This window comes from Dipodomys spectabilis, unplaced genomic scaffold, assembly GCF_019054845.1.
Source record: "Dipodomys spectabilis isolate Male_0828 unplaced genomic scaffold, ASM1905484v1 ptg000179l, whole genome shotgun sequence".
Classification (NCBI taxonomy): domain Eukaryota; kingdom Metazoa; phylum Chordata; class Mammalia; order Rodentia; family Heteromyidae; genus Dipodomys; species Dipodomys spectabilis.
In genome coordinates, this window is record NW_024870856.1 from 3,662,915 (window position 1) to 3,690,785 (window position 27,871).

A 27,871-nucleotide genomic window follows, 5' to 3' on the forward strand; every position below is an offset into this window, starting at 1 on the left:
TAAGAGTGAAATGGCTTAAATAACATTTAAGACCTGATGCTATTGATTATAAGGACTATTAGATCTATCAATTTGATTTTTCAGAGTGGTATTTTTCCAGAGATGTCAGATGTCCATGTGTAGCCCACTGACCGGTGCGCATCCAGGCTCACTTCTGAGCCAGTTCCACACACAGCACAAGTGAGTTCCCAACACCTCTCAAGAAGTTCAAGTACAGAGGCAGGCATATACTGCTGGCTGGCCAATAGAACCCTTTGGTCTAGAGGTGGCTGAATATGTGTGCTTTTTCCATTAACTTTCAAGCCATGTGGATATGACAAATAAATATAGTTCCGATGAGCTTTTGTTGTTATAAATATATATATAGGGGGGGGGAGGGGAGGGGAGCGCTTTTGTTTGAATTGGCCAAAAAAAATGTATGGCAAGATCCGCTGTGGTGGTACATACCAATAATTCCAGCACTTGGATAGAGGACACCAGGTCAATGAGTGCAAAACCTAGGGAACACCTTTTTTCTTTTAGTCCTGGATTGCTGTGGAAATAAGTGCACTGGGTAAGTACACCCAAGATGAGTGGTAACATACAAATGCCAGGGGACACCTGGATACTTCACTTGGAGCCAAAAGTTCAGAGCAGCAGTTCCATAAATGCCAGCCAAAGTAGCCATACTGTCACCATGTCTACACATGAACAGAAAAACAAACAATAACACATAGATCAATCTGGACCAATTGCATGGCAGGGGTTAAACAAAATCCTACATATATCTGAACAGGAAGGAGCTAGAGAAGCTAGTCATAGCTCTTGTTCTGGCAAGGTAAAGCTCCATGATGTTGGATCATTAATGCTCAGCCAGTGACAAATGGACAGTGGAAACTGTTGGACATCTTACATATGTAGCTTATACACCTGATAAAGTTTCCATTACAAACGAATGTGGATGCTGCCAGGAGCCAGGCTCACGCCTGTGATCCTAGGTACTCAGGAAGCTGAGATCTGAGGTTTGTAATTTGAAGCCAGCAGGAAAGTCTATGAGACTCTTATCTATAATTAACTACCAAAAAAAAATGCCAGAAGTGGAGCTGTGGCTCAAGTGTTTAGAGCACTAGCATGGACAGTGCCCAGCCCCTGCATTCAAGCTCCATAACCAGTGCAAGAGGAAGGAAAGAAATGAATGTGAATGCTGATTGTGTACCTCACAAACTTTTTTGTGGGGGGGTTTGGTCGTGGGGCCCGAACTCTGGGCCTGGGCGCTGTCCCTCAGCTCTTCAGCTCAAGGCTAGCGCTCTACCACTTGAGCCACAGAGCCACTTCCGGCTTTTTTCTTTTTGCATATGTGGTGCTGAGGAATGGAACCCAGGGCCTGAGCATACAAGGCAAGCACTCTACCACTGAGCCACCTTCCCAGCCCACCCCACAAACTTTTAATTCTGTTTATTGAAGAAGCAACGGTGGGCAAGCCCCAAATGCCCTATTTAGTAAGTCACTTACTCTTTAGAAAGAGATGCACGGCTTTGAAGTGGTATGTCATTGGCAAGTTTTTAATTATTTTTTACTTAATGGAATTCAAAACAGATGAGCAAAGTACCACCAAAATAAAGATTACCAAATGAACTAGCAAAGAACTTCTAACATAAAACCACTGAAATTCAGGCCAACAACACTATTGTTCCAATGATGCTAAGACACATTGTCTCCAACAGCAGCAGCAGCAGCAGCAACTTAACTTGAACCTGTTAACCTACCCTCAGGTAGGCTGGTGTTCTGACCCACGTCTCAGTGGGCCGAAATCCAGATGTTGACAGGGCTGGGAGATTATGTCACTTGGCCTTTTCCTTGATTTGTGGTTCCTTTCTCTTCCTTCAAAGCCAGCATTGGCGCATCTCTCTGGTCTTCCATACATAGTTCACATCTCCTCTAACTATGACACTCTCTGAGTGTCTCTTCTGCCTCGAGGGACCCTTTTGATTATACTAAGCCAACTAGAGATTCTAGCCTCATTTTGTTCCATCAAACAGCAATTTAGTACCATAATCCCACCTGCAAACTGCACTATCCTGTGCCATTTCACCCCATGAGTTCACAGATTCTGGGACAGGGATGAAAGCATCTTCGTGTCTGAGGGGATGGCATGCCTACCACACTGAGATTCGACTAGCTAATACACGTGTAAATGCACTGACTAAACCAAAGTCTTTATGACAACCTCACAATTGTTATTCACTCAATCTATCGAATTTATCTTTTTTAAAATCTAAATGACACCTATCAAGCGGGGCAAATTCAATAGTAACAACAAATGCAAAGCTATGAAACAAACTGTACAATATTACAAAGTAGTGGTTATTTGTATGTGTATCTATGTACATATGTAAATGTATACCTTTGTGTTTGCATGCAAACATATATAAACACACATACACAGTCTTTTAATGTTAATCCAATGATTGTAGAAAAATTAAAATATACAAAGATTCCCAGGATAATGCTTATAAAATATTGCCATGTTTATGAAGATCCAAAATCAGCTCAAGATGAAATGCTTACTGTAGAAATGCTTACTGTAGAATCCAAGGTCAGAGATAAGGAAATTCTTTTCTGGTTAGTTGTTTTCCCCTACTTACTTTCATCTTGGGGTTTTTTTTCCCCCTGTTGTCCATATTAAGTTTCCTGTGTCTTAAAGGCCAGCCAGGATGGAAAGTGACCCGGTCAAGTGTCCCTTATGAAGGAGGTCAAACTACTAATTCCCAAATGTATCAGTGCTGCCACACTGGAGGAAATCACTGAAAAGGAAGGGAAAGCCATGGCGCACCTTTGCCCCCACTGGACTTGCAGTGCCAGGCAAAGGGTCCTAATTCCTTCCACAGCTGAAATGTTAGCTTGGCTTTTTGGGGGAAAAATACTTTCCTTGCAAGGGAGACCGTCATTGGCGAGAGCCAGCGCCTGGCCCATGGCAGACCTAAAAGACAGGAATGTGGTAGTGGCGGTCATTCTCTGTCAACAGAGAGATCTCCGGCCACTCCCGGAGGGGCTCCTCGGGGTAGCAGACCGCAAAGTCTCTGGAGTTAAACTTGAAGAGTCGAAACACTTTTATCTTCACTTCAAGGGAATATCCAAGTATAAACATATCAATCTGAGGATGAGATGAAAGAGAGGTCAGCAATATAAATGTTAGAATTCCTGTCTCCCACCACCAGGAGTCAGGGATGAAGGGGGTGGAGTGGAAGGGAGGTCATGGAGTGGGGTGTTCGGCCGCTTATGAAATGATCTACTTGTTTACAGACCCACCCATAAGCCCTTGAGTGGGCAGAGACTTAGGGACAAATGTCCATTGTGTGGAAGGAAGGGGATGTCTCTCTCCTGTGATGAAATCATAGGAAAAAAAAAAAACTGTTGGGGGGGGGGAAATTAATGAAAAGAAAAGAATGTTCACAATTACTTTGTTTACTGATTGCTTTGTGTATGTGCCGGTACTGGGGCTTGAACTCAGAGCCTGGGCACTATCCCTTAGCTTTTTCACTCAACGCTGGCACTTTACTACTTGTGCCACAGCTCCATTTCTAGAAGCTTCTAGCTTGTAGTTAACTGGAGAAAAGTCTCAAAGACCAGGCTTCCTTTGAACCTGGATCCTCAGATCTTAGCCTTGAGTAGCTAAGATTACAGGCATGAGCCACCAACACCTGCCTCACTTTAACATTATTTTTTAACAAGTTTGTGTAAAACTGTGCCCATTTTCTAGGAAGCAAAATAAAAACAAAACAAAACAAAAAATAGAAACCCTTTTCCAAGGGAGTAAAGCATTTCCTATGCTTCATTTTTTTTGTAATTTCTATTTATCTGTAATAAGTAACCAAAGGCTTTCAGGAAGTTATACTGCTCTCAAAGTCCACTTTCTCCTAGGTAACCTGTACGTGGGAAAACCTGTTGCCCCGATGGTAACTGAGCAGCTTTCCAGATCTGGTGCCTTGGGCAGGGAGTCTACAGACCCCTAAGACAAGCGGCATGTAGCAGTGGGGTTTGTTACTTCTTCTCCTCATTTGGGGCCAGTAATACCAGCCAGCCACTGTACAGGTGGCTTTATCCCAGCTATATGTGACCTCCCGAAGGTCCACATGTTCACAAACTGCCCAGATGACTACCCTTCGTCAAACACAGGGAGACTGTGCAACCCTACTTACCTGCTCTAATCCACAAGTGTCTCCTACAGAATTCAGGTGATTCATCATGAAGCTCAAAGGATCTGTGGATGTCTCCCTGGAAAATAGGAGTCTGAAGAGGCTGGGAATGATCTTGTTCGTTTTCATCTGCTCGTAGACTTCAGTCACGTGATATAGCATGATGAACTTCAAGGCTTCATAAAGCTTAGACTCCAACATGGCATCAGAAAAAAGGATATTGCACTTCAATCCTCGCTTGTGATAATCTTTAATCCCACTAAATTCAGTCCACTAAAAGGATGCAAAAGTAAAATTGAGCAGAGTGAAATAGCACTGTGCAACTAGTTTTCTGATCTATTTTCCAAGTCTACGTTAACATCAGTTAGTTGTACAAAAGGGTTTCATTTTGACACATCCATACAATGTCCCTTGATCAGACTCATTTTCTCAGTCACTGTCCCTCATCCCCTCCCCCTTCCCAAACCAAGTCAAGGCGTTTCACTGGTCTCTGTTCATACAGGGAACATGAAGTAATTGAGTCCTTCCCTACTCTGTTCACCATCCCCTTTCTATCATACCCATACCACACGCAGGGACTGTCTTCCATTCCTGTCATTCACTTTTTTAGTGTATGCACTTCCGTGCATTTCACCATGGTGTTCCACACTTGCATTACAGCACTTTAATCACACTAGCCCCTCGTCTACTCATATTGTCCGCATCGCCACTACCCCTATTATTCAGCTTTCAGTGAGTTTCATTGTGTGATCTTTACTCATTTCTGCAGTGTATTTAGATATTGTTCATCCTCTAATTCTCTCACCCTCCTCAAACAGTTCCCATTCTAGTAAAATAAGCCAAAAACTAATAGAGTAGAATTTTATCATTTTCTCTGTTAGTACGGATTCTCTAACCCTAAGTATACTGCAATGGTCCCGCTTTTGCCCCCCGCCCCAAACTCATATTGAATGTCTAACCGCAGGCCTTTGGACAGTCACTTGTAGACGGAGTGGGAGTGGTGACCTTACAAGAAGAAGCAGAACCAGGTGCCAATGCTCACGCTGTAACCCCAGCTACTCAGAAGGCTGAGATCTGAGGATCATGGCTTGAAGCCAGCCCAGGCAGGAGAGTCCATGAGACTCTTATCTCCAATTAATCACAGAACAAGCTGGAAGTGGTACTGTGGCTCAAGTGGTAGAGTGCTAGTGCTAGTCTTGAGCAAAAGGAGCTCAGGGACAGTACAGTGGCCCAGAGTCAAGCCCTAGGATTGACAAAAGTAAAAAGAAGCAGAGTGGTCACTAAGTTCCCTCTGCCATGCGAGGACACAGCATGAAGACACCTGCCTGTAAACCAGGAAGAAAGTCCTTCCCACATCCTACCCTATGGTACCCTGAGCTCAGATTTCCACCCCCCAGAACAGGGCCGAATAAACATTTGTTGTTTAAGCCATTCAGTTTATGGCATGTTGTTATAGCACCCTGAGCCGTACTAAACACACACATACACATATTACTGCTCTAACAAATTAGTTTAAATGAAATGTTTTTCGCAAAAGCATCACCTATTACATAAAACACCAAGAGAGTCAGAACTCTCTCTACAAGTGCTTACAACAGTTGGATTATTAAAAGATATTCCAGGAAATAGTAGTATTATTCCTTATCACTTACCCTATAGCAAGACATAGTTCAAAGTGCTCCTTTTGTATTAACTCACTGAATCCTCCCTAACAATAACCACCCAGGGTATATAGTGCTCATATTTCTCTTTTACAGAGCAGAAAACGATGGCTCAGAAAAGTGAAGGCATTTCCCAAGGCAAGCCTGCTAGTATGCTCAGAGATTCACACTGAAATTTATGTCATTAAAAAAGGCAGGAAGAACTTATAGTTCAATTGTATTGTTGCCATCTCCAAGTTCCACATTCCAGATGGGTCTTTCAGAGTATCTTGTCTGAAACTGGCCACACTTTTGCAAGAGAAACAAACGTACGTGATTGGTTGGGTTTCCAGGCCAGTCCTGTGAAGCCCCCTTACCCTACAACAGGCCTAATTATCACGCAGAACACTGCTGCTCTCAGTCAGTGCTTGACCGGATAAAGAAGAACAAGGAGAGGAAACCATCAGCTGCTGGAAGAAGGATTTCTGCTTACACTTCTTACTGGCCTACCTTTGGGATATATGCTTTTATAGTCTGAGTCTTTTTGCTTTTCCCATCAAGCTCACCTGTGTTTTCAACAATTCCACACATTTACGTAATTTTCCATACACATTTGAACCAGTATACTTCTCAGGACCAAAACTGTATTGCTGGATCCAATTACAGCCTTGGGAAAACAGCAGTTTTTCAGGAAGCTTGAAAAGGAAGTACAGTGAACATTGGTTAATAGCTCCACGTTTTTTTGTATACAGTTTGGAGTGTGTCACAGCTAACAATCTTATCTCACTTCCCAATCTTCTGTTACAATGACTGTCACAACAGTAAATACAAAGCATATATTTTCTGGGTGCTGTGGCACATGCCTATAATTCCAGCCTCTGAGGCAGGATGACCCGGGTCTTGGGGCCTGCCTGGGCTATATACTGAGACCTTGCCTAAAACAAAAACAAGATCGCATATAGTCACCTTATTTTTCAATTTGTGGATAAAGTGATTTTTAAATGACGTTCTTCATCACTTCATAAGTGACAAAAATAATACAGGGTTATATCCACAAAGTAATCTTTTTGTATAAAATGCTACATTTTCTGCTACAGTCCATTGCCAGCCATGTGTAGGCGAATGTTAGAAACATGGAGCATATTGGGTAACAGGACTGGATAGGGACACACTCTGGTTCCAACCTGCTGTCACTCACCAGCCAGAGGTGACGTAGCTGGCATGGATTATCCCTCCTTACCATTCCCCTTCATTTTAAATTAACCACAATGCTGTTAAGTTTACAGAGCTCTTGTCAGGATTTTCTCATTAAGTAAGAATTCAATTTTGGTATACCTAAGAATCTAAGCCATCACTGGTCTCTAGCCCATTTTTACACACATATTTTATTCTTTAACCTCAGCAGCTTGCAGCAGAGCTGACATATCATATAGACAACAAATATTTTCTAGATAAAACAAAATTCATAGAAGTTTAAATTTTAAACACGTTAAGGAAAGAGAACACATTACACACATGTATGCAAACAATACTGTTTCCTCAGCTCCCCATCCTCAATGAGACATACTGCATTCGAAGTGAAAGTTCAATTGCTCATCAAAAATGTGCTGCAGTAAATTTATGAAAATAATTAAAAAAAGAAGTCACAGAAAATAGCTGCAAATAGCATATCTGGTAAAATACTTGTATCCAGAATATATAAAGAACTCTTCAAAACTCAATGATAACAAAATTAACGGTGCAGTCATTGTATTTGATGTACATTATGTAAAAACTGAACTGTGTTACTTGAAGGCAGGGATGGGAAAGGGGGAGATGATGGAGGGAGGGAAGAGGTGACACTATGCAGGTGTATTCTATTCATGACCTGACTGGCGGAATTAGAACCGCTTCGCACACCTGCTCAATAAGAAAATTAAAAATAAATAAAATAAAATGGCATAGTATTTACAACAAAGTTTAAGAAAATAAAGTAGGACTTAGGGTATGGCTCAAGTGGTAGAATAGGTACCGTGAAGGCCAAATCCCTGAGTTCAAACTCCAGTGCCACCAAAAAACAACAACATAAAAAGAATAAAACAAACACTTTCCAGAAAGATATCACAGATTGCAACGAAGCACGTGGAAAGTAATCAACATGACTACTCATTAGAGAATGCAAACTCAATATCAACGTGAACCTATTAGAATGGCTTAAAAACACACACACACACACACACACACACACACACACACACACACAACCAAAAACATAAACATAAACAAAAACAAAAAACAACTCTGCCAGGCACCAGTGGCTCACACTGGTAATCCTAGCTACTCAAAGGCTGAGATCTGAGGATCACAGTTCAAAGGCAGTCCAAGCTAGAAAGTCTGTGAGACTCTCATCTTCTATTAACTACCAAAAGAGTCAGAAGGGAACTGTAGCTCAAGTGGCAGAATGCTAGACATGAGCACAAAAAAGCTCAAGGACAATGTCCAGGCCCTGAGTTCAAGCCCCAGAACTGGTTCCAAAAAAGAAAAAAAAAAACTAACAAAATTAACTGCTATTGAGAAGATTGAGTACTTGAAAATCTTACACGGTGCTGGCCAAATGCAAAATGACCATATCACTTTAAAAATCAATTTGGTAGTTTCTTACAAAGTTAAACACAACACCTACCATAGCACCAGGCTATCTAACTCCTAGGTGTTGATACAAAAAATGTAAACTAATGTTCACACAAAAATCTTGTATAAGAGGGGCTGGGAAGGTGGCTCAGTGGTAGAGTGCTTGCCTTGCATGCATGAGGCTCTGGGTTCGATTCCTCAGCACCACATAAGCAGAAAAAGCTGGAAGTGGGGCTTTGGCTCAAATAGTAGGGCGCTAGCCTTGAGCTGAAGAGCTGAGGGACAGTGCTCAGGCCCAGAGTTCAGGCCCCATGACCGACAAAAAAAAAATCTTGTGTAAGAGTATTTATGATGACCTTACTTATAGTTGCCCAACATTGGATACAATCCACAAGTCCTTCATCTGGTGAATGAATAGTTACATTTGCTAAGTAATATCACACCAAACAAAATGAGAAGAGTTAACACATTCATAGCACAACATGAATGAGCCACAAATACACTTCACCAAGAGAAACAAGACTGACTCATTAGACTAGATACTGGATGATTCAATGTATGTGACCTTTGGAAAAGGCAAAACTATAGAGACAGAAAACAGATGCAGGGGTTTCCAGGGAGGTCTAAACCAACCGGTAACATTCAAGAGCATGCGGGAGGGTAGTGATGCGCTGTATGTACATACATGTGCGTGTATGTAGTATGCATGTATCACCCCCACTCTTCCACCAGGACAAAGGCTTGAACGGATGACATCATGCTCTGGTTTGGCTTGCATGCTCACAGCTGGTGCTCTACCACTTGAGCCATAATTTTAGTCCAACATTTTGCTGGTTAAGTGGAGACAAAATGTTGCAAACTTTCCTTCCTGGGCTGTATTCAAGCTATGAATCTCCAGGTCTTAGCTTCCTGAGAAGCTAGGGTTGAAGACATGAGCAACTGGTACCTGGACACTACATGTATTTATGAAAACTTATTTATGGCGTAGACCACCATACTCACAAAGGACAGATGCTCCTCAAGGAAAGACAGGAGTATTAAAAATGAATGAATAAGATGGGCACTGGTGGCTCACCACCGAGCAGCTCAAGAAGCTGAGGTTGGAGGATCACGGATTGAAGCCAGCCTGGGCAGGAAAGTCCATGAGATTCTTATCTCTAATTAACTACTTAAAACATCTGGACGTGTTTAACTGTAACTCAAGTGGTAGAGTGCTAGTCTTGAGTACAAAGGGCCAGCACTCAGGTCCTGAGTTCAAAGCCCTAGGACACTCTCTCTCCCTCCCTCTCTCTCTCTTTCTCTCTCTCTCTCTCTCTCTCCCTTCCTCCCTCTAAATCGCTTTCTCTGTCTCTCTCTCTCTGTCTCTCACACACACACACACACACACACACAGAACAACAACAACAAAAACCTAACGCATGAAACTGACTTTGACTATCTTTCTGAAATGGTTATTTGCAAACGGAAGAGACACAGAGGACTAGATTAAATGACTTCTCTGTTCCTTCCCGCTCACGGTCCTCTGAAGGACAAAGAAGACCAGGAGCCTGTGAGTTCAGGATGTCACCAGGAACATCCCTGGCCCAGGCTGAAGACATACCTTAACAATGTCCTTCTCCTTCATCCAGGAGGGAAAAGAGAGCCCCTGGCTGAAGATCTGAAACAACACGGACCGCAGGGCGTCGTAGTTGTCTCTCTTCACCTGCCGAATGCATTTGATGTGGTGTCGCCAAAACAGCTCCTCGTAAGCCTGTAAAGAAAAGTCTTCATTCATTCCATTGCACAAGAGACCGAAATTAATTCAGTGACCACACTGGGAAGGCTCATTTTCAGTGAGGTATTAAATAAAGCGGGCAAAGGACACAACAAGAAACTGTGCCGACTGCTGCCTGTAATCCTCAAGGGACCCCTGTGTGCCAGGAACTGTCTCAGATGATAAATCCTGGAAGGCCAGAGCAGGTCATTGAGGCTGATCATGAATACAATCTGTACGTTTTTGCTCTTGTTGCTTTTATTGTTCTGGTTTTCAAATTCATTTTTTATTACCTTTAAGTAGTTGTACTAAGAGGACACTTTTAAGACCATAATGAAGATTTATTTTCCTTTCTCCCACTCTCCCTCCTTCTCTTCCTTCTTTCTTTTCTTCCTTGTTTCCTTCCTTCCTTCCTTCGTGTGTGTGTGTGTGTGTGTGTGTGTGTGTGTGTGTGTGTGTGGTGTGTATATGCTGGCACTATGGGTTTCAAGCCATTGCTCAACTGGCACTCTACCACTTCAGCCACACCACCAGTCCAGCATTTTACTGGTTAACTGGAGATAGATTCTCATGAACTTATCTGCCCAGGCTGGCTTTGAACCATGATCCTCTGATCTCAGCCTCCTGAGTAGCCAGAAGGCTGAGCCACTGGCTCCTAGCTGGGAGTCCTTAAAGTGTCCTCCCCCACCCCCCGTGTTTGTGTTTTTCTAGTGACAAGATGGGGGAGCGTTGTCAGGAACAATTACTAAAATTAGTTCAATGGAAAAATCCTAAAACCTGTCAAAATATTTATGCTCAGGGAACTGACCCTTTCAAGGAGGAGTCTCCACTACACTGCGGGTGTAGGCCAGGAGAGGCAGAAATGCACACAATGCTGGAGTTTTCTGAAATGACAGACCTGATCCATATGCAAAGGCACAGGTCAAAGGTCGGAGGCCTAGTCTCAGTGGCTCTTGAATGGGAACCACTGGTGTCACTTGTACCCTATTTAGTCCTGGTGAGTCTCTGGCTGTAGCACAGCAGAATGCAATGTCGTCTAGGTGTTCCATGGTCTAGCTCTGCAGACAGCCCACCTTCCGCATCAGCGTGGCCCGGGGGTTGTCTCCCTTCCACTCCCGGGCACAATAACTGAGTAAATCAACTTCTGCCTCCACGCTGAGGTTTCCTGGACAAAACAAAATAGAAAGGCAGTTAGCTTTCTCTTTCTCCTCTCTGTGAGCCTTCTCCACACCTTAAAAGCAAGGAAATAAATGGATGGAAATACTTACTTTTGAATTTTCTCTGCAGATATCCAATCCACCTGAAAGATAAAAGGGACAATATCAAAACTATGCTGGGTACCACGAGGGTATTTTTGAAATTGAATGATGGAAACTAACTTACCATTTCAGCCAGTGCCCCAAACATAAATGCAGCTGTCTGAAGTAGCAGAGGGCGGCCGTCAGGAAAGCCGCGGCCAGCGTCACGGAGCCCCGCACCACTCTCCAGCCACTTTCAAGAGCTTGGTTTGTAACGAGTGTCCAGGAATGTATTTGGTCATTTCCTGCAAAAAAAAAGAAAAAGAAAAAGAACCATATCACAACTATACAAATCTGCTTTTACTTGTGTTTATGTGTTTATGTGTGTGTGTTTGAAAATAGATACAACCTCTATAAAATATATAATATATATATACAAACATGCATTGGAATATTTGGCTACAAAATGTCTATCATTAATCTACAAACATATTTTTAAAGGATACAAAGTATTTAAATACTTAAAGTTCAATTCAGAAATCAAATAAATACCCAGTTCTCCCACAACTAGTGTCATGACTAAGAACATATTATATATGATACAAATTTTTTTTTTTAAAGAATAATGTAAGCTGGGTGCCAGTGGCTCACGCTTATAATCCTAGCTACTCAGGAGGCTGAGATCTGAGGATTACAGTTCAAAGAAAGCCTGGGCAGAAAAGTCCCCGTGAGACTCTTCTCTCCAATAAACCACTCAGAAAAAAACAGAAGTGGCACTGTGGCTTGAGTGGTAGAGTGCTAGCCTTGAGCACAAAGAGGCTAGGGACAGCGCCCAGGCCCTGGGTTCAAGCCCCAGGACTGGGGAAAAAGAAAAAAGAAAAGAATAATGTAGCCAGGCACTAGTGACTTGCACCCGAGATCCTAGTTACTCAGGAGGCTGAGGTCTGAGGACCACACTTCAAAGCTGGCCCTGGCAAAACAAAAAGTCCATGAAACTCTTATCTCCAATTAATCACTCACACACACACACACACACACACACACACACACACACACACACACACACACACACACACACACACACACACACACACACGCCAAAAGCAGAGCTGTGATTCAAGTGGTAGAGCACTAGCCTTGAGCTGAAAAAACCTCAGGGAGAGCACCCAGGCCTTGAGTTTATAAGCCCAGGCCCATAAAAAAAAAAAAAAAAAAAAAAGGAGGAAGAGTTGGAGGAGGAGGAAGAAAAGGAGGAAGAAGAGGAGGAGGGAGAGGAGGAAGACAAGGAAGAGGAGGAGGAAGAGGAAGAGCTGGCGCTGGCGCTGGGGGTAGTGGCGCATAGGGTACAGGCTTCAGAATTCCATGACTATACCAAGCTTTGTGAATGTGGCAACCTAATCCTTTTCATCCCCAATTTTCTTGACAAGTGGATGACATTTTTTAAGCACCTGTACAGTGCCTACGCACTCAATCGGTGCTGAAGCCACACACGACTCCACGATGCAGTTCAGCACAGGTGCCCGGCAGACAATTAAGAAGCCACGAGGATCCAGTTTTGCCCACTGCTGTGTGGCTGAGTCATACGGTTGTAATCTACGGCATCACTTTAGTGACCTGGAACAAGTGGTTTGGAACGGCAGGAACACAGACATCATTGCCATAAAATGGACCATGTAAAAGAAGAGACATGAGATGGGTCTAGATACTCCCCTTGTAATGTACACTGTGAACCCTGATTGAACAAGAGAGAAAATGTAACGATGTACTTGCAAACTGCCACTGGGTTCGGGGGATTCCTCCAAACCTTCTGTTTGAGCATGCAGATGCCCAGCTACAAATAACAAAGAGAAATTTTTAGCAGTAGCCAGTGCTTGAGGGCTTGTGGCAAAATAACTTCCTCCACAGCAGATCATTTGGTAAAATGTAGTGATCAGCTCAGCAATATGGAATCTATTATTTTGCTTTTTTTTTCTTCGGTCGGTCGTGGGGCTTGAACTCTGGGCCTGGGTGCTGGCCCTCAGCTCTTCAGCTCAAGGCGAGTGCTCTACCGCTTGAGCCACAGCACCACTTCCAGTTTTCTAGTGGTTTATTGATGAAAAGTCTCACGGAGTTTCCTGCCAGGGCTGGCTTTGAACCGTGATCCTCAGATCTCAGCCTCCTGAATAGCTAGGATTATAGGCGTGAGCCACCAGCACCTGGCTTTTGTTTTTGTTTTTTTTTTTTAACTGAGTACTTAACTCAGTAAAGAATTTACTTGAGAGGCTGGGAAGGTGGCTCAGTGGTAGAGCGCTTGCCTTGCATGCATGAGGCCCTGGGTTCGATTCCTCAGCACCACATAAGCAGAAACAAAAAAAAAAGCTGGAAGTGGCACTGTGGCTCAAGTGGTAGAGTGCTAGCCTTGAGCTGAAGAGCTGAGGGACAGTGCCCAGGCCCAGAGTTCAGGCCCACGACTGGACCCCCCCCCCAAAAAAAATTACTTGAAACTAAAAAAATATTACTAGCAAATTAAAAGTATGTGTCTAGTTACTAACGAGGGCATTTTTCAAGTAAGTGTTTACATGTTTCAACAGTTCATGAGTTATTTAAATCATCATAGCACTGCCACCTATAAATGTAAGTCACACTTCTTATGTTCAAAAATTAAAAGCTATATTTCCTTCACGTCTACAGATTGATTTATTATTTATTTGCTATGTGTATTGGTATTAGGGCTTGAACTCAGGGCCTGGGCACTGTCCCTTAGCTTTTTAACTCAAAATTGGAGCTCTCCCACTTAAGCCACAACTCCCCTTCTGGCTTTTTGATGGTGGAGATGTGAGTCTTCACAGACTTTCCTACCCAGGCTGGCTTCAAATTTCCTTGATGATGGAGAGAGACGGAAAAGGCTCCCCCTCCAGGTTTGCGGCATGAAAAGAACACAAGGGAGTGTAGCAGGGCAAGCTTTGGCAAAGGGTGTGTAGGAAGCGTGCAGAGCAAGCCAGGGCTGAAAACACTGTCTGGAATGAAGGACCCAATCCTTGTGGCAGGACCTGTGCATCCTTGTGTCAGGAGACACGAAAACGGAAACTCCCTTGTCCTCCTTTTGCACTAAACTGCTTGAGTGGTGGCTAAAATGAATCTACAATACAGTACAATTCACTGTTATGCTTTCTAGTACAACAGTATTATACTATTAACTATGTATTATGCATCACCCTCCCACCCCAAACACCAGTGAGATCCTAGACCTCACCCTCAGAAGAAATAAAACTTCAGTAGTTCAGGTGCTGTTGAGGAATTACTCTAGGTCCTCCTAAAACCAACCAAGCAACTAACTATCTGACATTGCGTCTGATCTGTGATCACGCCAACTAAATATGACAGATGAGAACTACTGTAACTACTACTGCTTTTTTGTGGTCAAAATTCTTTGGGCTCCATCCTCCACCCCATTCTCTACTGCATTTCAAAGCTGAAATAATTTAAACAGGAAAAAAAATGCTCCCAAACCCTGAAAACAAAACCAAAAGTCACTGAAGAGCAGGAAACTAAGTGGTAACACAGACAACAGATCATCCTGGCCTAGACAGCACAGTCTTTCTGAGGAAAATTCAGCAGTTCGCCTCTGAAACTTGCAGTGCTGTTTCTGGGTCCACGATGGTGAATTCTTTGTTCTTTACCTACCCAGGGGCTACAAATCTTCTTCACCTCAACTACTCCCTCTGTCCCAATCTGATCCATGGCTCAACGCCAGCACCACGGTCCTATCTCCCTGCACACGATATAGACAACACATCCAACACAATGACTTTCTCCTAACCAGAGGAGGGTCTCAGAGGCCGCTGAATGGGCCAAGGAGCGATCATCAAACTGAGCTGGAAGGATGGAAAAGGCAGCTGAGTTTACACGTCCCAGGTATCAGACAGAGAAACAGACTTTCAGTAAAAATGTCCCTACTTAAAAAAAAGCTGAGGTTAAAAACAAATAAGCAACAGCTGTTTCTGCCTGCTTTGCATCCATATTCTGGCTAGAAGTCAACACTATCTTAATTACTCTTTGAAATGGTGAGGTAAAAAAAACTATTGTATTTTAGGTATTAATTCTGCTCAATGAAGCAAGGACAGCCGTTTCACTTAGGAAGATATTAAAGCCAGCAACAAGATCATTATCGCTGAGGAAGAGAATCACCAAGTGGAAAGTTTTTATCTTGAAAGTCATGAGCAATAAGACATTTACCCGTAGCCTGTCACGTGAGCCTACTTAAGCTGCTAGCACAACCCCACCGATGGGGCACGTCTCACCCGGGACTCCCGAACACATCCATAACATAACAGGAAATTGCTCTCTGCCTAACAGAGAGAGGATCGGGTACGTGTGCTTTTCATAATGTCCTAAGTCAGAGCTGTCTTCATTTTACTGGGTACATCCTGTAGGCGTGTTAAAGGCAATTCAGCATTGTAAAAGGTAATCTTAATGTTCTAATTGCATTTGTGATTTTAAAGGCCCACCGACAATAAATCCAGAAAGGCTGTGGGTGGGATGTGCTCTGTAGAAAGGCAAGTTGTCACTATTCCTCCATGAAATCACAGAATTCCACATTCCAGGCACAAAACCATTTTATCCAACCATGCAAAAACAAAAAACTTAAAAAATGAGCCCAAAGCTTGTGTCTTCCTGCTGCCATTTTCTAGTTCAGGATCTGGGACAAACCACTCAGGCTTGAGTACCCTAAAGAACTGCCCACTGGCTAACACATGGAGCTAAAAAGAAGATCAGAACAGTAACTAAAAAGCACAATCTACACCAGGTGCTGGGAGCTCACGCCTCGTTGCCACACCTCAGTAGGTTGTGATCTGAAGACTGCAGTTCCAGGCCAGCCCAGGCAGACCAATGTGACAGACTTTCCAATCAACCCACAAAAACAACTGGTACCCAAAGGAGGAGGCAAGACTTAAAGAGAGACTACCCTGAAGAGGAAATAAGAATGGCCAATAGACACATGAAGAAATGCTCAACCTCCCTAGCCATAAAAGAAATGCAAATCAAGACAACGTTGAGATTCCACCTCACCCCTTTAGAATGGCTAGAATCAAGAAATCTAGTAACAACAGATGCTGAAGGGGATGTGGCTAAAAGGGAACCCTACTGCATTGTTGGTGGGAGTGTAAACTTGTTCAACCAGTTTGGAAAGCAGTATGGAGGTTCCTCAAAAGACTCCACATAGAGCCTCCCTATGACCCAGCAATCCCACTTTTGGGCATTTACCCAAAGGATCACAAACAAGGTCATACCAAAGCTACCAGCACAACCACGTTTGTCACAGCATTACTTACCATAGCTAAGATATGGAACCAACCCAGATGACCCTCAGTAGATGAATGGATCACGAAAATGTGATATATATACATGTATATATATTTGGGAAGGGGAAGGGATATTGGGGAACACTTAAATGGGGATGCAGGCTGACCCACTGTGACAAGGAGATGCACAGGACACTACGTTGAAAATGAACTTTACAATGTTGGGGGGCAGGGGGGTGGGGGGAGTTGGGAAGGTGAGGAGGGAAGTGATGGTAGGGGGAGAACAAAGGAGGGGAATAACAATGCTCATTACCCTACTCATGTACTTGTAACCCCTCTGTACAACATTTTATTTTAAAAAAAAACACAGCAACAACTGGTAGTGGAAGTGTGGCTGAAATGTACAACGCCTACCATGAGCTGAAAAGACTGGGTGTCGGGCTGGGAATTTAAGCCTCAGGACTGGCACAGAAGTAAATATTTAAAAACAAACAAGACAAACTAAGAGCACTATCCAAATGTACACTATACCTGTCATGGACGCTTCTCTCTTTTACAGGAGTTTGTTTTGTGCTTGAACTCAGAACCAAAAACTTGTTTTTTTTTCCTGAAACCTGGCACTTTGGCACTTGATCAACACACCCACTTCAGGCTTTTTGCCAGTTAGTCAAAGATAAGAGTCTCAAGGACTTGTCTGCCCAGGCTGGATTTGAACTGCAATCCTCCTATCTCATCTCAGCCTCCTGAGTAGCTAGGATTGTAGATGTGCGCCACCAGCACCCAGTTATGAGAGTCCAGTTTCTTTTGCAGAATATTTCTTCACTTTTCTCTTTTCCTTCCTTGCTTCTTACCTCCCTCCTTTGGGTAGTGCTAAGGCTCAAACACAGGGCCCTATGCACGCTAGACAAATGCTTTACCACTACACTACATGTCCATTCCTTCAGAGCATTTCTCTTCATAGGTCAATATTTATCCTAACCCTAAAAACACAGGTCAGGCTGTATCTAGAGCTGATGCCACCAGGGAACTCTCCTGGCAGCAGTTGGACCTTCACCAATGGACCTTCCTCGTGGAACGGAGCCCACTGAGTCAGCATCAAGAAGAAAGAAATGAGAATCTGACCACAACCAGGTGAAGAAAGCTTCCAAAGTGAAGCTAAGCTGAGGACTGTGAATGAGGAGCTCACCAGGCTAGAAAAGTGAGCAGACCAGGACAGCAGACCAAGGCCCATGACTTAAGATGCTGACATTGCGCCTCAGAGTCCAGAAAGGCCCCGAAGGGTTTTAAGGAAGAAGCTGCTGCCGTGATCAGATTGGTGACCACACCCGAATCGTTACTGGCTAGTGTTATGAAGAACTAGGCTGAATCTTGTTTCATAGGTTTGACAACCTTTTCCATTTTTCACAGAATGGCAGGCTGTTGAGGAAGACACACATCGGAATCATCTTGGAGGTCTGATTCTACCCAGCCCGAGGCTCAGCCCTTGTCTTCATGCAGGCCTGGTCCTGCTTCCTCTGAAGCTAACGCTGAGACATCTTTCTTTAACTATTCTATAAAGAAAAGAGGTTTAGACCGGAAGGCAAGGCACGGGCACTGGCTCAGCTCTGGTAAGGCAGAGTTGGGACAGACAAGAACACATAAAGAGGAAGAGGCACGCGGCAAACAGGAAACCAGAGAGAGAACACCGAATTCAATTCAGGGTAGATCTAGTCATCTGATGAGCTGTCACAAATATGCTTCACTTCTGAGATGAACCAACCGACGCCAGAGGGGAGGAGGAGTCTGCAGCTGAACCACACTCGGACTGAAGGCCAGTGTCCTCCAAACCAACTGCGTAATTCCTCTTCCAAGAATGAGGATGACTCATTATCATTCACAAATGACAAATTCTGAACTTGCTGTTTCCATCATTTCCACTCAGCATCCTTTCTTCTAGGTGAGATATCTCTAACCCTCCTGTGAGGTGTTTATTTTGGGGGGATGGAGGGGAGTTCTCCTCATGTCCTAAACTGTGTCCATGTTTCCTTGTCCTTGTCCAGGACAGGACTGGACAAGGGTCACCTTCCTTCTAGATCAGGGGACAGGTTCCTCAGGTTCCATCAGCCATGTGGTCTCTGCCCCACGCACTGGAACTCGGCCTTACAGTGGAGATGCAGCCAAGACAGCAGACCACAGGGCTATGTCGCAATAAAGCTTTATTTATGGACAATGGAATATTTGCATTTTATTTTCATGTTAGAGAAATGTATTCTTCTTTGGTCAGTCGTAGGTCATAGGCCATAAAAAAACAAAGGGCAATTTAGCCCATGAGCTATGACTCGCCAAACACACAGCTATAAACTAGCTCATGGTCCACCTGCTGTCCACATAAAGCCCTTTGGACCTGGGCTGGGGTTTCAACCTCTTCTGAAGGCGGAGGATCTTCCTGGAGGTAGGCACGGCCATCCCCCCTCTGTCTCTCTTCTTTCATTCCTCCCCAAGGCTGAGCAACAGTAGGACTGGAAGATTTACGAGGCCATCCTGGGCTTACCTGCTGGGCCTGTGCCTCTCCTCCCTCTCTGTCCCTTTCCCCGTCTCCTTTTCCTCTCAGGATCTGGGTCTGCTTCCTCCTAAGGAAGGAGGAGGCCCACGCTTGACTTCAGTATGGCAAGGAAGCCCACAGAGCCTCAACTAAGATGCACGACCTTCCACAGGGCAAGGAATCCCAGGGTTGTACAGATCCCGTGTGTAGCTCGCGTGGCTGCAGGCCCAGGCAGAGCCTGGTATCATGTGAGGTGACTGGGCAGGCCTTTCACATACGACGCCTGTGTGACCTCACGCACGCGCTCTGAGGGACCTACCCTGCGCAAGCCACTCTCCACTTTCTCCCCAGGGGTAGCAGTTTTCCCATTAATCAGAATCATTTGGGCACAGTTGCTAATGGTTACCATTTCTAATTGGCTTCCCCAACTGTTTTCCACTCTAGTGAGAACAGATTGATATCTTTAAAAAAATATATATGGATTGTGTCACCTCCTATTTAAAAAAATCTTTCCACGGCTTTTCTTATTGATAGGAAAGATTCCTATCCTGGCAACACTGACTGGGCTGGAAAGGCCCCTAATCAAGGGGTAGGAAAACTAAAGAAAGGCACACCATGATCTTCAGACCCCCCTGGCCAGAAGCCCCTACCCTGGTTCATCTGTCACCAAGAATCAGCCAAGCCCCACACTGTCACCCCCAACCCCTCCCTGGGAGCAGCGGGGAAGCTGAGGCTCGCCTGAGCCCCTCTAACTTTACACAGTCCTAAAGATGGGAGGGACTTCAGACACAAACTCATCAGACCTGACAGTGCATCAGCCCCTCTAAATCTACAGGAACGGGGTGTCAACATCACGCTAGGCCTTTTCAGAAGCAGATTTGGGGAATCTGGGAATCCTGAATTCTGAGATGTGAGAATCCACCAAAGCCACATCTGTGTCACATGGAGATCCCTGGGTGACCTGCAGTAACACTGTAACACTGACGGCTGAGAGGCTGTGGCGGGGCAGAGCCTCCTCCGGAGCCCCCTGTGAATTTTGTGATGCACTGAGCCGGACTCTCCCAGGAGATTTCAATGTGTGTTGAGAAACTGCCACAGAGCCAGGGCTTCCCCAATCCCTGGTTTCTTCTGTTATCTCAAATGCATATCCCATCACATGCTGATTCACATCCAAGGTCACGATCAGCAGAAGTCAAGGCAGATAAACGAAAATCTCATGGGTCAAGGGCTCTAACCGGTGCAGTGTGGTTTCTGTGTTGGGTCCCCTCTGTGGGGCTGCTTTACCTAGTGGATTGACGGCTTTCCTATAGAAGGGCGCTAAACCCATCTAAAAGCAGGGCTTTTCAGATATTAATAACGAAGAAGGAATCTGTGCCGTCACTCAGCCTCCAGGGAGGGTGGCCAACTCCTCTGGCTTGCCTGGGACTCTCCCTCCCACACTCCGGGCCCTGCCTGTGTTCCATCCAGGCGACCGAGGAAGGTGAGCCAGCAGCCCCACCTTCGGGTCTGTCCTAGAGTCCTCCTCTTGATCTGCCCTCCGTGCCTGCTACAGCGTCCGCTGCCGCTGCTAGGCCGTGCTCTGCCTGGGCTCTCCCTGAGTCTGGAACATTTTTCCTTCCACTTGTGGCCTAGGTCATCGGATTCCGTTCTTCTGCTCTCAATGTCAAGCATCTTTGGTCTGACCCTGTCCCAAGCCTAGGCTAGGCAAATCTGTTTTTCTTCCTCGGAACTGAAGGATTGCCCCATATCCCCCTTCACCCCCCCAGCCCTCCCCACCCTGCCCCCAGCACTTGGTCCAGTTTATACAGTTGTCTTTATGTTTGGCTGGTGCCTGACCAAGAACAGGAACTGTGTCTGTGTCTGTTTTCTCCCCGCCTTCCCCATACCTAGGCGCAGGGGAGACAGCTAAGAACTACTCGCTGTACGAAAGCAACGCATCTGTGTAGCCGGCCGGCCCAGGGTCCGCTCCCTCCTCTTTCCACCGCTAGAACCTCGAGCCACAGCAGGGCACGGGCTACTCAGAGCCAAGGAGCACTTCATCCTCCGCGGGTGCTGACTCTGGTACACGAAGTTGGAACGTGCCCCTTTGAAGAAGGCTCCTTTTGGTCACCAGGGGTGACTTCCTCACTTTCCTTCCTCCCTGACGGCTGGAATGTCAGATGGAGCATGCGCCAGCAGCCATCTTCAACCAGAAAGTGACTGTGGCCAGGGGAGCCACATACAGTGGAGAAATGACACAGAAGTGGCCTGCCACACCGGGTGGCACAGGACCTGTCCCTGGAGAGCTACCTCGGGCTTCAGACACACAAACCATTCACTTACTCGCTCATTTGGGCTTGTCCTGCGACTCCACCACACGTAACCCTCGGCTTTAATGTGCCCTTCCAGATTTTAGCATGCGTGCCAGAGACAGCTGCCAGCTAGTGTTTTCTCTTCCCTTAATTACACATTAAACACAAAGCAGGAAGTGAGAATGCGAAGCGGTCATCTGGTGGGACACGGCTCAAGGTAGGGGCAGGCGTAGGGAACTCTGAGCCTGGTCCTAGAGAGCTGAGCATGGCGGACCTCAGCTTCCTCCCCTGTGAACACAACAGGAGACCAGGCCCTTAACCACCTCTTCCCTCCCTTCTCCAAAGCCTCTGTTTCACTGTGGATCAGCGTTGGGTGGGAGGGACAGTCCCACCAGGGCACAGGGATGGCAGCATCACGGCTACTTGTGAGATAAGGAGGCTCACCTAATCTCAAAGCATGGCACACAAGCAGCACATGGGCTGGGGCATAGCTCAGCGGTAGAGTGCTTGCCTCACATGTACAAGGCCCTGGGTTCAATACCCAGCACCACCAGAAAAATAACAAGCCCACAGCAACAACATCCTATGCATACGCAAGAAGACACACATCTTCTTGACAAACATCAGCAGAATTCCAACCCTTCGAATCTGTTCAATCAGTTGTGCGGAAAGCAGTTCTGGAAAGAACCTTTTCCAGAAAGACTTTACACTGGCATGAGAAAGAGATCGGATGGAGGAAACAGAGCAGCAAGAACCAGTCCACACGTTACAAGTTCCAAAACCGGAATGAACGAGTGAATGAATGTGGCGCCGCATATATGGGAGAATGTACCGGAATATGAAACCATGAAGGACAAGTATGAGCTATAAAACCCCTCTATCATGATAACCATTAGTCTAAGATTGAGTTGAAAAATATATATATATATATATTTAAGTGCAAAGGAATACGGCATGAATAAAACTGATCAAGCAAACTCTCCTGGGTAAAGCAATTTTTATCCGTTTCAGAGAAAGGCAATGACATGGCCAAGTCCTGCCATGTGTCAGGTAGGAGACTAAGGGAGGTGAGCTATATACTAATAAATGCATTTGCTATGCTTCCACTTCACTTTCAGTGGCCAACCTACTCCTCAGAGGCAAATGCAACTTCAAGTTCATTTTGTAGATGCCAACTCAAATGACGCGCAGCTCATCTTGTCACTGACAATGATGCCACCCAGCACTTGGTTTGAGATGGAGGCCAAAGCCACACCACCCATCCAGGTGGCCCAGCCAATAGCACGCAGAGTCCCTTAACTTCACACGGAACACAGACAACTGCAGGCCTTTCTGTCAGAGTAAGGAATACGCCCTGCAACGTGCTGGGTATTTATCTGCGACCTATGGATAGAGTCGGTCGTTACCAGGCAAGAAAGCATTTAGTTCATGCCTCTTAAACTTGGGTGACTAAACGCCATAGGAGCCTTCTATGAGCAGGCACAGGGACCAAACACAACTTGTTCAACACTCATGGGTCATTTGGGAACTGGTTCATCCCCACTGATTTGCACCCACGCCTAAGTTGATGGACAGCTCTCTGCCCCGAGATGGACAAGAGAGGGTTGCACACTTCTTTTTAACAACTTAGTTTCAATGTGACACTTCCCTGGACACACTGACTTCCACTGACATTATCACTCCCTCTGCAAGAGCAACCCTGACCACCATTGAAAACCAACAGCCCCTCAAGTGGAGGTTGAGCTAATGCGGTATTGTGAATCACTGTGTCTACTCATTGCACACAGACTCCCTGCCACAGCCGATGGTCGAGTCAATCACAGAGGGCTGAGTGTGAAATCCTCAATTAAGAAACTGATCAAGCACGTGTAGTTTCTAGGATCCTTATTTCCTAGGATTCCCAGCACCAGTACTAACATCAGCAGTCCTGCATCTCTCAGAGATCCTGTACCACTCTCCTAACCTGAGCCTGACTCTTCAAGCTCCAGTAAGACACCACACTGGCACACTGGCAACCTGGAGCTGTGCTCTTCTGAGCATAGTGACCCCCGCCAGCACCCCCGTCTCTGAGCAGCTGCTTCAGAACAGTGGCCCTGCAGCTGCTCGTCCTAGAATGAGCTCCCCAATCCCCATCATTCCCACATGACGGGTCAGTAGCTGTCGCTGTTTGCCTTCTCTCCCCATAAACCCAGAAGTGCTTACCAGCTAAACTTGCCTGCCTGCCTAGCGCCCACCTGTAATCACCCCCGGGAACATATCCAAGGCTGCGTAGGGAGGTACGGAACATCTGCCTCATAGCCAGAGCGCTTGTCGCAAAGGGCTTCGGAACAGCAGAGCCCCAGGGTCCTGGGAAACACCCGGCCACTGGCAGAAGGCCTAGGTGGGAGGTGTGCACCCTCGTACAGGTGTGTGCATCACTCAGCTGCTTACGATGGGGATAAATGTGCACTCTAGAATAAGGCAAGGACAATAAAACCCATAGCAACGGCTGGCACTTGATGCTTGCTATGGGGCATGAGCCACCAGAACTATACGTGGAGTAAGTGTGCCAGGAAGACATGAAATGGATTGAAAAACAGCCGTCGCTGTCACCTTTAAATCTTCGGTTTAGCATTAGGACCTTTCCCTACCTGCAGTCTCACCTAGATGAGCAATATTAAAATTAAAAGAAGGAATCAGAGCTTCTCAGCCTCTCTGGATGTAGCTGCTCTGGGGGACTCAGTCCACAGGCGCCATGGAGGAGTGAGGTGCTCCTCAGATATGGTAGAAAACACGCACATTGTTAAACAGGACAGCGTGGACAGAACCTCAAGGCCTGAACCACTCAAGGGAGCAAGGAGCCTGCGGGGGAAGGTAGGGCACACATCTCTTCTCAAAACAGGGATCCTGCCGGGTGCCCGTGGCTCATGGCTGCTCATGAAGCTGAGATCAGAGTTTCGAGGTTTAAAGCCAGCCCAGGCAGGCAAAGCCCAGAGACTCGAGTTTATTTAACCAGCAAAAAGCCAGAAGTGAAGGTATAGCTCTAGTGACAAGGAGCCAGCTTGAGTAGAACTCAAGTGAGGTCCCGAGTTCAAGCCCCAGGAGTCACAGAGAAACAAAAGAAAAATCATACCAGGAGTTTGCCAAAGGGTTGAGAACTGTGAGCTTCGTGTGAAGTCCCCTGGACTTTCCCTTTGCTCCCCAGTAACCAATGGCGTCTTCTCCGAGGCTTGGTCTTTGCTCTTCCAGGAGCAGAATTCTAATTCTGGCGAAGTCTTTCTAGTAATGGTGTGTAAAGATGCCTAGTTCATGGTTCTTGGTATTGAAACACTTTCAACAAGAAATAGTAAAAAAAAAAAAAAAAAAAAAGCTACCAAAATAACGTTTCTCCATCTCTGAAGAGTCTGCTTCTCCAGTTTTGTCCTGTTTTTTTTTTTTTTTGTCTGTGCTACTTGTGATTACTTGCTGTTATCTTAAAAGCACATCTAAGTCTCTTATCAAAAGTGAGATAGCAGGGCCATTAATTTGTAACTCGTGCCAGTCCTGGGTCTTGAATTCAGGGCCTGGATTCTATCCCTGAGCATTTTTGCTCAAAGCTAGTGCTTTACCACTTGAACCACAGCTCTACTTTCTGGCTTTTTTGCTGGAGATAAGTGTCACAGGCCTTTCTGTCTGGGCTGACTTTGGACCATCCTCAGATCTGTCTCTTGAGTAGCTAGGATGACAGGTGTGAGCCACAGGCACCTGACTGGAGCACTGACTTTTTAAAAGCTGTTTTGTTTCACTGGGGGTGGGGGAGGGTAAATATAACTAGCAAAGCAGAGAAACTGTGGTCATAAGTCCTCATGTATTTGGTTTGGGAAGAAATGTTTCTCTGAATCACAATCCATTCTGTTGCCCATCAACTGCAGACCTAAGACAGGCTAGAGCAGTGGAAAGAATTCTCTCCCTAGGCTGATAGTTCTGACACACCTTGCACTTGATGCAGAGAAAGGAACCATTCTTGGGCAGTATGTTAAGCCGAGTAAGCAGTTCCTGCCTCCAGGCAGGCTCTTTCCAGCAGCACCCCTACCTGTACTTCCAACTTTCCTTTCTCTGCCAGACTCAGGTAGGGAGAAGGCAAGAAAGGAACATAATAAAAAGTTAACGTGAATACACCCACAGGAAATATGTGGCTAATTCTTTAATAACCCAAGATGCAGAAAGGTTAAAAAATTTATTCTCCAAACTTTTCAGAGAGGGTCGATCACAGAGAGCTAGACCGGGAGGGGCCTTGTGATCCGCTGACCCGACCCCCTCGATTTTATGCCTGACGACTGAGGGGTGCGCAAAGGGACTGAGGGGTGCACCCGTGGGCACCATGATGTGCGGACCTGTCCTCCCTCCCAGAACTGCATCGCAGCTCGTAAGCATCCTTAGCTGAACTCCTGCAGCACCCGCAACAGGCACGACGCTCCTTGGCCGCAAGTGGGCTCGAACTCCTGGCACCACCGCCAAAGAAAACAGACGGAGCTGCCATCCATCAGCAGAGAAGCAGATGGGGAAATCTAAGCCAGGGCACAGTGAGGTGGGGGGGAGGATGGGGACAGAGGAGGGCCGACCCCTGCCACCACATGCCTCCCCACCACACACATACCCCACACACATATACCACCACACATATACCACCACGCACATACCATACACATACCCCACACACATATACCACCACGCACATACCACACACATACACCACACACATACCCCACATACATATACCACCACATATACCACCACGCACATACCACACACATACCCCACCACACATATACCACCACACATATACCACCACATATACCATACACATATACCACCACACATACACCACCACACATATACCACACACATACACCACACACATACCCCACACACATATACCACCACATATACCACCACGCACATACCACACACATACCCCACCACACATATACCACCACACATATACCACCACATATACCACACACATACACCACCACACATACACCACCACACATATACCATACATACACCACCACACACATACCCCCCACAAATATACCACCACACACATACCACACACATATACCACACAAACATATACCCCCACACACATACCCCACCACACACACACTACACAGACACACCACACACAAACATACACACACAGCACGCACGCCCCCCCACACAGCACGCACGCCCCACACACCCCCACACACACACCCCACACACACATCCCCCACACACATGCACACCACATACACATACACACACACCCCCACACACACACCAAACACACACACACCCCACACGCACGCCCCACACATATACACACACACCAAACACACACACCCCACACACCACACATACACACACCAAACACACACACACCCCACACACCACACATACACACACACCCCACACACACACAGCACGCACGCCCCACACACCCCACACACACACCCCCACACACATGCACACACACCACATACACATACACCCCCCCCACACACACCAAACACACACCCCACACGCACGCCCCACACATACACACACACACCAAACACACACCCCACACACACACAGCACGCACGCCCCACACGCACGCCCCCCACACCCCACATACACACACACCCCACACACGCACGCCCCACACATACACACACACACCAAACACACACACACCCCACACGCACGCCGACCCCCGGGGTCTCGGGAGGAGGGGCAGCGCGGAGCTGAGCGGGAGGCACGGGCCCACTGCGACTCGGGTTCTCCAAGTTTCCTCCGGGCCGGGCCAGCCTGACCGCCCGCCGGCCCCCCCTCCCAGCCCGCCCCGTCCCGCCACCGAGGTCCCCGCGGGTCCCCGCGCCCCGGGCTGCGCCCGCACCGCCCGCCCCTGGGCCCCGCGGGTCCTCCGCCCGCGCCCGAGCGGACGCCCGGCGCCCGCAGGTGAGACGCAGCCCCGGCCCGCAGCCCGGCCCGCAGCCCCCGGCCGCTCCCGCTCCCGCCCCCCCGGAGGCCCCGCCCGTACCCCGTTCCCGTCCGCTCCCCCCTTCCCGTCCCCGTCCCCGACCCCGTCCGCCCGCGCCCACCTGCGGCGGGGACGCGCAGCCGCTCTCGCGCCCGCGGGGGGCTCCTCGGCACCGCCATGCGGGCCGCGCGCCGCGGACACGCGCGCAGCCTCGGCCCGGGGTCCGTCCTGCGTGCGCGGGCCGCCGCCGGCGCCCGGCTCGCTTCCAGGCGGCCGGAGAGGGAGGCGGGGGGCGGAGACAGCCGTCCGCGCTCCCGCCCACGGCTCCGACGGATGCGCCAAGCGGCCAATCAGAAGCGGGGCGGGGGACGGAGGAGGGCGGGGCCTCCGCGCGTG

General features: G+C 46.8%; 1 protein-coding gene and 1 long non-coding RNA gene across 2 annotated transcripts; one reads left to right on the forward strand and one right to left on the reverse strand.

Moving 5' to 3' along the window:
- Positions 1 to 1,520: 1,520 nt before the first annotated feature.
- Positions 1,521 to 27,664, reverse strand: Otulinl (OTU deubiquitinase with linear linkage specificity like). Its single transcript, XM_042695247.1, has 8 exons — positions 27,597 to 27,664; positions 11,562 to 11,721; positions 11,447 to 11,478; positions 11,252 to 11,343; positions 10,026 to 10,175; positions 6,382 to 6,510; positions 4,179 to 4,448; positions 1,521 to 3,133 (listed from the first exon to the last, which is right to left on the reverse strand). The coding sequence occupies exons 1-8, from the start codon at positions 27,652 to 27,654 to the stop codon at positions 2,960 to 2,962; spliced, it is 1,065 nt and encodes a 354-aa protein (XP_042551181.1). The 5' UTR covers positions 27,655 to 27,664; the 3' UTR covers positions 1,521 to 2,959.
- Positions 18,358 to 18,909, forward strand: LOC122121021. Its single transcript, XR_006149858.1, has 2 exons — positions 18,358 to 18,634; positions 18,738 to 18,909. It is a non-coding gene; the product is annotated as an uncharacterized LOC122121021 (long non-coding RNA).
- Positions 27,665 to 27,871: the final 207 nt, after the last annotated feature.